Source organism: Xiphias gladius, chromosome 19 (genome assembly GCF_016859285.1).
Source record: "Xiphias gladius isolate SHS-SW01 ecotype Sanya breed wild chromosome 19, ASM1685928v1, whole genome shotgun sequence".
NCBI lineage: Eukaryota > Metazoa > Chordata > Actinopteri > Istiophoriformes > Xiphiidae > Xiphias > Xiphias gladius.
In genome coordinates, this window is record NC_053418.1 from 18,538,381 (window position 1) to 18,551,037 (window position 12,657).

The 12,657-nt window shown below is 40.9% G+C and overlaps 1 protein-coding gene across 4 annotated transcripts in view; it reads left to right on the forward strand.

The window, feature by feature from the left end:
• slf1 (SMC5-SMC6 complex localization factor 1) overlaps positions 1–12,657 on the forward strand; it is a 31,311-nt gene that overhangs the window by 11,063 nt on the left and 7,591 nt on the right. For 3 of the 4 annotated variants that reach the window (XM_040156439.1, XM_040156441.1, XM_040156442.1), the window contains exons 16-17: positions 4,124–4,216; positions 5,561–5,743. In XM_040156439.1, the coding sequence (XP_040012373.1) occupies positions 4,124–4,216; positions 5,561–5,743 (276 nt within the window). The remainder of the gene's footprint in view (positions 1–4,123; positions 4,217–5,560; positions 5,744–12,657) is intronic. The other variant, XM_040156443.1, reaches the window with a different exon arrangement.

Consider the following 12,657-nt stretch of genomic DNA (forward strand, 5'->3'; position numbering starts at 1 on the left):
TCTCTCTTGCCTCCTAGAACTTCGGTGTCTTTGTCACAGTAGTTGAGAGGGGTTGAGGGATTTGGGATGAACTTCTCTTTTTCAGTCCCATGTTTGCTTGTGGAAGCTCAGCAGAGATTTCAATTTATATCAGCCTCAATACAGTGTATGTAGAATGTCAAAAAAGAACTGCTGTATGTTTTCCACTGCTTAAAATTGGTTTGCTTTTAGCTTCATGTCATTCCTGAGAAAAACCTTTAAAGTCATCAATCATGCAGCATAATTCAGAGACTAGGTTGATTGTTTTCAGTAACTTATGCTAAACAAGGCAACTTGTCAAAAATTACTGCCACAACCTATAAACTATTAAAACTGCTCTAATGGACATACCTTAGAACTGACTGATTTTAACCCAAAGTTTTAAATCAGGCAGATACTAGCAAAAAAGATTCTCACAAGGTCCATTAGTAGCTGTTCTGGAGCTTTCAGTTGTTTTACACTGTCTTCCTCAAAAGAAGAAGTTTGCACAGTTGCTATAGAATTGCAGATAATTTTTTCGAACATTTTAAGGCCCTCTTATCAGTGTTGGCTTAAAAGTTGAGACTGAGAGTTTATACTTGACCTTGCAAACAGTTGTTGGCAAATCAGTCTCACCTTTAGACAAATATTGAATCACTAATCTGCTGTAGAGCATTGTGATTGACTGACATCTTCCTCGCTTATTCATAAGATTTGTTTCACTGGTTAGGGTGGGACAACTTATATATTTTTTATTCATATAAGTACATGGAGTTTGGTGACTTTATGTAATTTCTAGTATAGCTCCACCCAACTTCAACCTGAGTGGATGTCTAATCAGCCCAAGCATGCTGGAACTTGCTGCTCGACTACTGATGTGGTCGTCAGCACGAGCTAGATTTGGGACGAGCGAGACGGGAACATAAGCTACCTCAGAAGTCTGTGATGTGGAGATTGGCCATCAAACACACTGCCTCGGTGGTTTCCATTTAATTTACCTCTCTCTGTTTCTGTAACCAGTAAATTAAAAGGTTTCTTTGTAGTGAATATTGATTCTGATCAATCTCAACGTTCTTACTGCACCTCTATGTGCCATCAATAAGGAATATGTGTTCAGTATAACAAAAGATGACAGAGGTAAAGGTTTTTGTGAGCTCGATATACAAATGAGGTACAATGCAAGCCAAAGTACATCAAGCGTTTATATTAAGGATTTGCTTACCTCTGTTCAAGAGACACTTTGTGTTTTTGTCTCATTACTTCCTGTTTGCTTAGAGGAGAGTATGGCCCTTTGTTGCTGCCCCATGTTGTTTTTTTGAGTGATTAAATGGATACGTATTGCATTAAAATCTCTACCAGTGGCATTTTTAAATGATGGTCACTTAGGTTAAGGCCAGGAAATTCTTTCGAAGCACAGTGAAAGCTGCAGTAATCTTGATTTGGGGGAATTAACGTGCTGCCAGTTCTGTCAGAGCCAGCTACAGCAGTAGTCCTCAAATAGTTTTAAATATATCCAATAACTGGCACAGAATACCTTTCTAACACATTCCTGACAAATACCAACAGGCTCCCAGCAGCTTTCTGGTCAAGGGATCGGCAGGCCAAGCAACGCTTTACAGGAGTGTAGCAAGCAGACTGAGGGATATAAAGAGCAACACATACATTATACTTCTCTATTAAAGTGTGAAACAGGGGATTTATAGAAAAGGACAGGCGGATTTATCCTTTCCGTGCTTGTAAATGCTGAGCATGCAATTACCCCTATAATAGAGGCGTTGTGTCCAAATTGGAGCCATTAAAGTGATTTAACAGTGCGTGGATTGGCCCTGGCATTTGCGAGGATGTGTACACATGGGGTGTAGTGGAATGGGTGTTTAATCACAGCATTTTAGAGCCTAGTAATAGCAGAGCAGCGCATGTAGAACACTGACGTGCCTCACAGTACAGCTTACTCATTAGGGACTGTAGTTTGGTCTGCGCTCCACCTTCTGTTTGGGTGTTTTTGATTTTTAGATTGGAAATGTTGGTTTGCTTCATTGATTGGCCTCATTATTGCTACTGATGGTGATGCTGTACAACCACCGTAGTGTCTGCTTTCTGACGTTACATTCGCAAACACTGTTATATGCAAGATGATTTTTACAGTGCAACATATTTTCAGAATGAAAATCAGATATGCAAAATATTACTAAAGAAGTGATTTCAGTCATTTGGTTTTCAGCAATCAAGTTGTCAGACATACAGTTCCAGGTTTTGAAGTAAGACATTACTGTTTAATCACAGTACAGTTACTGAAGTAGTAAAAATATCATTTATGGAAGTGCCTATTGAAATTATGTACACACCACCTAACAAAGTGCTTGAAATAGGTTTCAGTCAAGTACCTGCGTCATCAGCCTGTTTGTGTGTTCTCACAGCTTCTGAGTGCTTGTTTTTAGCACTCGTACAGAAAATAAGTGACTATTTTTGTATCTAATGTCTTTCTATTTTTTTCATGTAACTCTGACTTTTGAATAGCATTATTCCATTACATGTTTTAAAGCTTGAAAAGCCTATTCAGTGACAACTAAAATACTTTAATTATATAAACCTGCAGGATCAACTAAATGAGGCAACATAAAAATACTCTAAATACTTTGTTTTATAGTTGGGTGTAGAGTGGTGTTTGAGCGTGGAACTACACCCAACCATTAACCATCTGCTCCAATAATCCATTTAATCTTATCCTGAGTGTTGGTAGAGGCTTGGTTCGTAGAGGTTTGTGTAGTGACAAAATTTATAACTGAAATGTGCTGAGAAATATTAAACCATATTGCATGTTTGTAAATTATATTTGTTCTGAACTGGATATGATCAGCACTAAAAAAATGTGTGCTTTTAAAAACTTTTAACTTACTTCTGTTTGTTAGGTTTTGGATTGGATTTTTTGGGAGAACATAACTGATCCTCCTTTTGATAAAGAGTCCTTTTATTTCCCAGTTTTTTTTTTTCTCCGCTCTTCAACCTCTTTACTACCAGCTGATGGCATTTAATGCATCTTCTGCATCCTCAAAGACACCTCATGGAAGAAAGGAATTCTTCAGAATGAATAGGATCCAGCTTTTTTTTCAATATTTCCTCTGCATGCTTTGAAATGCAGGAAATCCTTTCACTCTCTCCTCCACTGCTTCTTCTTCTTGCCTCCCTGTTTCCTCCCTCCCTCTCCTCCTCCACCTCTTTTTGCCCCAGACTGTGCTATGTGTGCGCTGGAGTGGAGCCCCCTGTCCAGGCATGGCGTCCTGGGGAGAGCTAGTAAAGCATTTATTACAGGCTTTGCAGTCCTGTATTATATTGGAAAGCACAGAGCCACTCATGCTTGGCCTTTAACTTCCCTCTGAAGTTCAGCCATACATGAAAGGGGGGGGCTCTGGCCCACTAATATATTCTTGATTTAATTTTGTATCAGAAAAAGTGAGGGACGGGGTAAAGATGAGAAAAGAGGGTGGGGGGGGATTGTGTTTAAAGATGTAAATGGAATCCTTGAGAGGTTTTTTCCATGCCTGTTCACTGCTAGTTTGCTGATTAAATATCACGTGGTGACACTGGCAATGCCCAGCGGAGCTTTTGAACCCTGGATCTGTGAAGAATCCTTTTCGAGGCTTTGTGCGTGGGCTGTCTACCATAACTTCCTCTCAAGTAACAATATAGGGACGAGTGGACAGGAAGGGAGACTACTTTCTTACCACCAAATTCATTCACTTGTCGACTGCCTCGATATTAACTTTGTTGGGCTTGTGTTGAAAGTGGAAAATCTCTGTCTATAAAAGAGGTAAAGAGCGAAGCGAATTAGCCCAACTCTCCGTCTTTAATTTTTTCCCTCCCATTTTTTTCTTCATTGAAAGATCTCCCCCCTTTTCTCATCACTCTTCTTAAATCGCATCCTCATTGGCGGGTCGTACTTTTTTAGGTCAGGCTTTTTTGTGTGTGTGTTTGGGGACATTTCTGTGGTATTTTATTGGTGTGTTCACCATATGGAGGGGGACAATGGGCAGGACATCGGGCACACCCTAATATTGGATTTTTCTCTTCTCTTCCGCCTCTTCTCTCTTTTGGGTGTGTTTGTCCGTTGTGTGTGTCCTGGTCGAAGGAGAGACCCTCCTCCACAGAGCTTGCAAGAGGAACCAAGTGGAAACAGTGCTTCAGATTCTGGCGCTTCCTGGCACGGACGTCAACGTTAAAGGTTAGACTTTTTCGTTTTCCCTTTCTCTGTAACCTCTGTCTCACTGTTATCTCACTTCACTTCCACTGTTTGCTGTAGGGTTTCGAGGAGCGATTGATATTAGAGAAAAAAAAGAGGAGAGAAAATAGGAGTGCGTGTGCATCATCATTGAGGTTAACCTTTAGCTAAAATGTAAAGGGTGTGTCCAGGAAGAGCGGGATGGGTTTGGAGGCTCAGATTTATGAATTTATGGTCTCTTTGCTAAGTGAATTGACTTCCTTTTGATATTTCAGAGTGATTTTCTTTTGTCCCTTTAGGTCAAATATAATGACTTGCCTTCCTTTTATGGAAATGTTGTGTTGTTTCAAAGGTTCCCCCGATTTTGTAATCGCCCTTTAGTAGCAGCCTAAATTAACTTGCATCTCAGTAGGGGGCTTACACAAGAGGTGATGTCTCAACTCTGATCAAGCAGAACTATGGGCAAAATGGTAAAATTACCGCTGTCACCTTGCACTTGTCTCCCAAAATGAGGCCCATGCTAATTTAGGCAGAACATTTTTGGTTGGTTTATTCCTCAGGACTTGTCTATCCATGAGGTTTTAATTTTGTAAAGAACGCTGTAAAATATTTTTAAAAATGGGCTAAACTATTTAAACGTTTCTTGGAAATTACATTTTTTTTAATTATGTGTGACGTACGTTAACAGTGGTTAATAACCTATTCTTAACACCCAAACAAGAATGTTGAACAGTCTAACGGCACATTCATTGTACCTAAATAGTCTTTAGAACCCTTAGTTCAGTCATATTAATGTCCTTTGTCTCATGGCATTGGAAAAGACAGATAAGTCTTTGATCTTTTTTTTAAAAAGTGAACTTACATGCAAAGCATGATGTAGTGTATATGGCCCGTGCCACTTACAGTATTCGCTTTAATCACTTAGCAAAGTCTCAGTCTTCAATTTTTAAAAAGTTTTGTACCAAATTATTCGCTTGCTAACCGAGTTGTTAGCTGACAGAGCTAACCAACAACTTAGCTGCGATGCAGTGGGTTAGTCCACTCGTGCCACAGTTATCACAAGCCTCTCCAAATCTTCAATCTTTCATCATGACCCTCCAGTCAGATTTACCGTAACATACTTTGGGAGATGTACTGAACATATGAACTCAGCTGCTTGATAGCCAAAATTCTTTACAAAACATTGCACTCACTCTTCAAATATCAGAAATCTTTAAAAGATATATTTAACCTTTTTAACCTTAAAAGATACAAGATAACAGTTTGTTTTTCTCCAAATTATATACCTTTCCTATTGAGTAATTTGTGTTAATTTTGGTGTGTGTGCTTGGTTTGATGACCATGTAGATCATGCAGGCTGGACGCCCCTGCATGAAGCATGTAACCATGGTAGCACTGCATGTGTGGAGGCTTTGCTACGTCACCACCCCACCCCTGTGCTTAATAACCAGGTGGATGGAGTCAGTCCACTTCACGATGCTCTGCTTAATGGACACATGGACATTGCCAAAATGCTACTGGAGCGTGCAGGTGGGTAAACTTCACAAACACATCCAGAGACTCACTTGCTTTAGAGTGTAAGCTGAGTTCATCTAACACTATTAAAATGGATTAACACAACTTTTATCTTTATATTACCTAAATGAAAGTCGAATGTTTTACCAAATAATATTGGTCTTGAAAGTTATGGCTAAGTGATACATCAGCGCTTTTGTGAGTGGTTGTGTTTTGCATATGTTGGAAGTAGATCTGGGTTTTGGCCCCCTATGTTGCAAACTCCAACATCCATACTTTAGAGTTGGCTGCAGCATTTCAATAACAAACTAACTTGTGATTAGGAGAGTCATTCTTCTAATCCATCCATCCATCCATCCATCCATTGAGTTAATGCGTGTATCATTCTCACTCTGGCAGACTTTTTTGCTGCCTTTTTACATGAAACAATACATAATATTAAAATGCAGAACTCTCTTTTTGGGTGATCTGCTTACATACAGGGATATGGGAAACAGCCATAAATGGATTAAAATGAAAATTAACTCCTTTGTGTATCCAGGTGCATGTTATTTAGGTTAGACTAATGCTTTTACTGTGACTGCCAAACAAAAAGAACCAGATTTTTCATTTTTTACAGGTTAGTTTTTGATAACAGCTGAAACTGTGACACTGATATTGGTCTTGATGCTTTATTTTTGTCAGTGCCATTACTCAGGCAGGTTCAATTAAAAATGGCTTCTCTAATTGTATGTTACATGTTTATATTTCCAAATTGGATGGGATATAACCAACTGTTTTTATATGTCTTCATGTAATCCATCTTCCTTGAAATGATAAATTAAACCAAATGGTCTCCGTCACATTGATGGAGTCATATAATGTTAAAATAAAACACCATCAACTTGTCTGCCCAGTTGGCTGCCAAGAGAGCTGATCTGTAGAATTAGCCATTTAGCTAATGATTTACTGCAGTGGTGGTCTGCATGTCACTTCTGCTGTAGCCAAGACAAGCTTTCAATTTAATGTAGCCAACAAATGTAGCAGAGCTTACTGACAGATTGAATGCTGCGTTCGACCTTATTAGCAGGGCCAGTTTTATCTTAACTAGCCTCCAGGTAGATGGTGGGACTTTTAAGGGGAAACTGCACCAATTTTACACATTAAGTTCAGTTTTTTGCCACATTAATAACAATTCAGCCTGCAAAGGAGTTGTAGAATGTCCTCTGTGGCTATAGAGGAAGCTTTACAAAGTCTGAAAAAATAACCCTGATGATGTCATCAGGGTTATTTCCCATACAGTATCTAGGGTTTTGGAGGCTTGATCCATACTATGGACTAAAAGTTTGGATTTCTCACTAGACTACCCCTTTAATGTTTACTTTTGGGCCTTTTATATTTTTTTGTGTTATTTGAGGGTGTTTTTATTGGTAAAATTGTCTTAGTCATTTGTTGATGGCAAGACAAAATTTTGATGTTTTTGGATAAACTAGAAATGAAAAAGCTATTACAGTTTGTATTTATGGTTACCTAGAGTACCTAAAGAATTATGGGCTGCACACATCCAGTGTGCACCAGCAGTGGTCTGCTTTTTCACTGTATTATTCTAGATCATCAATACCAACTCTCCCTCTGCCCCCACTGCTTGTCGTCATAATCCTCATTCAGTCCTGCACTGCTGTGTCTGTCCAAACAGATTACAGCATCACCTCATAAAATGTCTGTTAATGTCTTTTTGACGAGATTAGAGAGGTCAGGATCCACTGCTTGCAAAATTTACATGGAGGTTTCTTTTTTTTTAAAATTTGTCACAACACAACTAGTTTGATGTCTGCATGTTTGCGTGCCACAAGCAGTCGGAGCTCAGGAGAGGGTGATGTAGCTGGACGTATGGCAGCTGCTGGCAGAGGAAGTCAGTGTGTGTGTGTGTGTGTGTGTGTGTGTCTGTGTGTCTGTGTGTGTGTGTGTGTGTGTGTTTGGGGACGGTGGGAAGGGGTGCCATTTGCCAGTGTTGAACAAGTCTCCCATGTAACATACCTCTGCCTCTGCTCACTTCTCAGTTTGACTAATTATAGTTAATTTGATTCGACTTTCCCATTAACACATGTACATATTCTGTCCTCAAAAAATAAATTAGACTGGGATTGTTTAGTCCCGGAGAGGAAACAAGAAAGCGCTCCTTTTTTTTCTCCCTTCCTCACTAACATGAGGGAGAGCAAATTAAAAGAGGTCAAAGGAAGAAGCAGCTATCTGTATCAGTAAAATTAGAAGAGAGAGAGTGTGTGTGTGTGTGTGTGTGTGTGGCTGTGTGGCTGTGTGGCTGTGTGGCTGTGTGGCTGTGCAGTAGACGTCTGGCCTGTTGTCTAGGCCAGGTCTCTTTGCAGGGACTGAACAGAAGAACAGGAATGAGACTACTCTCAATTTGAAACACCTGCAGGCTTGTACATTATACTTCTCTTTCCTACTCACTCTCTTCCTGACTGTTAGCTATTTCCTCACACCTTGATGGCGGGTTGTCTAAAGGCTACAGCAGGGAGTTGGTGAGGAGGAGGTCCTCTTGACTCCAGGCTATACTCTCTCGTGGTTTCTTTTCCGTGATCTCCATCTGGTTGCCATGGACACCATCGATAGGCATAAGAATTTTCTTTTGCAAGTCTAGACTGTTAAATGTGGAAAGTTTTGTCTTGGGGGCTACATCATGTTTAGTTACCCTATCTTTATATTGTTGCTCATTCCGGTTTTTACTCTAAACTCAGACAGGCCTTTTGTGCTTGCGGCTGCATTTCTAACACCCATACATCAGACTACTTTTTAAAATTTTGGGTAGGGAGACACGTTGCACCGTCCCATGATAGGAAAACAGGCTAGTGGGCCAGATTCCTCTCTCTTCATTTATTACATTCCTGTGTTTTATTTTTCTGAGTGCCCATCTCCTGGAACTATATTTTTCATTGAGGCATTCACCCTATTGTCCTAGTCGTTTCCAACAGACAGGCTGAACCTAGCTGCCAAGGCAAGAGAGGGCAACACTGACACTGGCACGCCAACAAAGCCTTTATTCGGGAGTGATCTCACCCCTTTGTAAGCCTGTCTGCTTGGAGGCCTGTGTGTGTGTGTGTGTGTGTGTGTGTGTGTGTGTGTGTGTGTGTGTGTGTGTGTGTGTGCGTGCATTTTTAGTGGTGAATTGTAGGGGGGTGGGAGGATGGATCCCACCCCCTACCCCCTCTACCTCAGTCCCTCCAGGCATTTGGATCTGGCAAGGAAAGGATGCCATGGCTGAGGGCAAGGCTGACTCTGCTCTCCTCCCCTCCTTCTCCCATAGCCCAAGGCCACCCCACATGACCCTGCGTATAAGTGTGTGTGTGTGTTTGTGTTTGTTTGGCTTGTTTTTGCACAGTATGGAGGTGTTCTTGGCTATATGTTTTGGTGTATGTGTATGCATGCACAAATATTTTTACTGAATCTCAAATTCTGTAATGAGTGTGTGCTGGCTTGAAGTTAAGTATGTGGTGCTCTCTGTGCTTCTTCCTCAGCTGTTAGGAGTGTTTAAATTGTGCAGAGTGGCCAGGGCAGTTGGTACCCCTGATTGGAATGGAAAATGACCCGGAGTCTTTAGCTGTGCAGTTCAGAACTGGCACTGACACACACACACACACACACACACACACACACACACACACACACACACACACACACACACACACACACACACACACACACACACACACACAGAAGGCGTGTCAGTGAGCAAAGGGGGTAGAGAAATAGAGAAAAGGGTCTTTAAGCTGTCACCACTCTGCCCTGTGACTGTAATCGCTGATGGCATCCTCTCAATACAGCCCACCGTGTTAGTAAGCAGAGCTAGTCCACTTCGACTTGTAAAACACAAACACCCACCCACACACACACACACACACATACACACACAGACTCATTTAGATGCTTGAAAAGAGTATAGGAGCAGAAAGAATTGGTCAGGTATGTGTAAAAGTGTTTTTTTTTTTCCTTCAATCATTCGTCTAATTGTTTGGCTTGAGTCAAGTTCAAGAAGGCAGGAGAGATTGCTACATGAATGCTTCTTCAATTTCTATTTGGATTTCTGTGCATCATTTGTAGAACCACACAAACACAAACACACAGTCACGCTTACTGCACAGCATCCGATGGTCCCTGCAGATCTTAATGTGAACGAGTGTTTGTGGAGCAGAAAGATGTCATTTGCTCAGTGGCACAGGAAACACAAAGTCCCCTCGGACCGCCGAAGTCAGTCATGGTTTGTCTCTGTCTGTTTGTCTATCTCTGTCAAAGACACACACACACACACACACACACAGGCACACACACACACACACACACAGGTAGTGCTTTAGACACACTTGGGCCTCTTCACTGTCAACACGGTAAAGAAAGTTCATTCTGCTCAGCACTTATTTCCCTGTGGGTCCTGAACTGGCAACTGCGAGGAGCTGAGCACTCGTACTATTAGAGATGAGGCTGTGTTTGGAACTCTCGGCTTCATCCGGGTGTATTGATGTTTCAGCTGAAGGTTTCTCCAGGCTGTATTTCAAGGACTTCCCTCGCTGGGAATTTTTCAACTAGATTCTTCTTCTTTCTCCTCTCTTCCTGCCTGTCTTTCGCTATCCACCCCCCAAACCTTTCTGCGTTTTGCGGGTGGTTGCCAGGATTAAGTTTAGAGCTCTATCCAACACTCTTCCCTGTTGTTCATCACAGAGCTCCAAGAGGAGGGTGAGATCCCTTTTCAGATAAACCCTGTGTGCTTGTGTGTGTGTGTGTGTGTGTGTGTGTGTGTGTGTGTGTGTGTGTGTGTGTGTGTGTGTGTGTGTGTGTGTGTGTGTGTGTGCGTGTGCGTGTGCGTGTGCGTGTGCGTGTGCGTGTGTGTGTGCATGCGCGTTTTATACAGATGAGGGCCAGAGAGGATCAAAGAAATGATGATGATTTTGCAAACTACAACTGACGGTTTCTTGCAGACTACTTAACGCCCAGCAAGCACCATCTTTGGAATGTACAAACACACGTCTTGCTCTTTTTTTCCTTTTTAAACAACTACAGCATTTAGTGAAAATGAAGGTCACCGGGAGCTAGCTTATGTGAAAAGGAACGGGCAGAGGCCAAGGAACATTAAACAATTTTTATTTATTTCGCTGTCCTCTTTCACCTCAGGTAGAATTTGTCATATATTTATTTCTAAGGACTACATAATAATTGAGAGCTGTGAATTTGTAAGTGTTGAAAACATGCTCTTTCCATCCGCAAACAAAGCCGAGTTTCAAGGTTTAGTTCATTTCTTTTGTTAGCTTCTGGGCTGATTGAAAAGCGAGAGATGTTGTTTTGTTGGCCATGAAGATCATTCTCTGTGTCTGTGCTCCAGCCCTGAACTTAAATCATCATATACTCTACGAGTACAAAATGACATTTACACTTTTATTTTTTTCCCCCTTAAATTAAAACATTCAGCAACAACTCGGGAAGAAATTCAATAGTACATTGAAAAAAAAAAGTCCAGAAAATACGGATGAGAAAATATTTTTCTTATTTGAAACCTATTACCAAGATGTCAAGAATGGGTTTTGAAAGTCAACAGTGTGTGGTGTGAACTCTGGTGGAGTGGGTCATTGATGAAAATGAAGACATTCAACAGCAGTTTAGTGTGTTTGCGTGAAGCGGGCTTTCAATGACAGGCTAAATCCTACAGCGTATGTAGAGTGTTGTACTTTTAATTGTTACAGTCATAAAGGCCACCTCTAGCTCAACTCTAAATGCAGTCCTGTGAAGAAAACAGAGGGTTAGGAGCAGCACAATGATGGCGCATACAGCTTACGGCGTTATTCATCTTTCAGCAACAAGAATGTATAGTGAGTCTGAAGTGCTCAAGTCTAACTCTGCCAGCACAAAGTAAAATGTAAAGACTTCATATAATACCAAGAACTGTCTCTGTTTTAAAGCTGCAGTCAAATGTGACAATGTCATTACTGCTGCCAAAATGTGCGTAAAGCAGTAGCTTGTTTGAGGCATTTATATGATTGCATCAACTGACAGTTTTTCATGATAATCCTGTTGACACAACTATCCAGAGAAGATTTTTAAAGAGTCCTTGCTTCTTGGTCTCGGCCCTATTAGATTTAACCAAAATGATCTCAGTTATAATTCTGCATTATGATATCATTTTGCAATTTAAAAGGGCTGTTGCGCTCAGTAAGTTGTATGAGGAGAGAGAGAGGGAGAGAGAGAGGAGCGAATGAGAACGAGCGCGCATCAAGATTTTTCACTTTTTGCTGCGAACTGTGGAGGAGGAAAACGCTGAGAATAAAAGGGAGGATTTGTCCAAATTACAAAAAAAAAATATTTTCTCAATGACTTCTTGAGATATCTTGTCACAGACCTTGAAGGAATAGTCCCTGTGAAAACTGATGACAGTGTGTTATGTGGATTATAGGTATCAACAGGGACATTGTTTTTGAAATTCATTAGCAATTAGAGTCAGTGGACTTTACTTTTCCTCTTGCACCACCTACAAAACATATGACATTCCCATAAGCCCTAGCTCTACTGATAAACATGATAAACAGTAGACCTGTGAAACATCAGCGTGTTAGGATTGTTTTTGTGAGCATGTTAGCATTTAACTCAGGGCACCGCTGTTCCTAAAAAAAAAAAACAGCCTTAAAGAGCTGCCGGCATGGCTGTAGACTCTTAGTTTTGTCACTAAACCAACACCTCACTTTGTGCTGTATCATCAGCATAAAACTTGCACATCTTTGTCTTACCTTTGCCCCATGCATGTGGCAATGGGCATGAGAGGGAGCATTTTAAGTACAGGAAAACACCGACACAGCACTTCTTGCACTCATGTCTTTGCCATGAAAATAAAACCCAGTAAGTTGAAGTTGTATTAAATAACTGTGCCCAGGAGAGCTTTGCAGACACTGAAT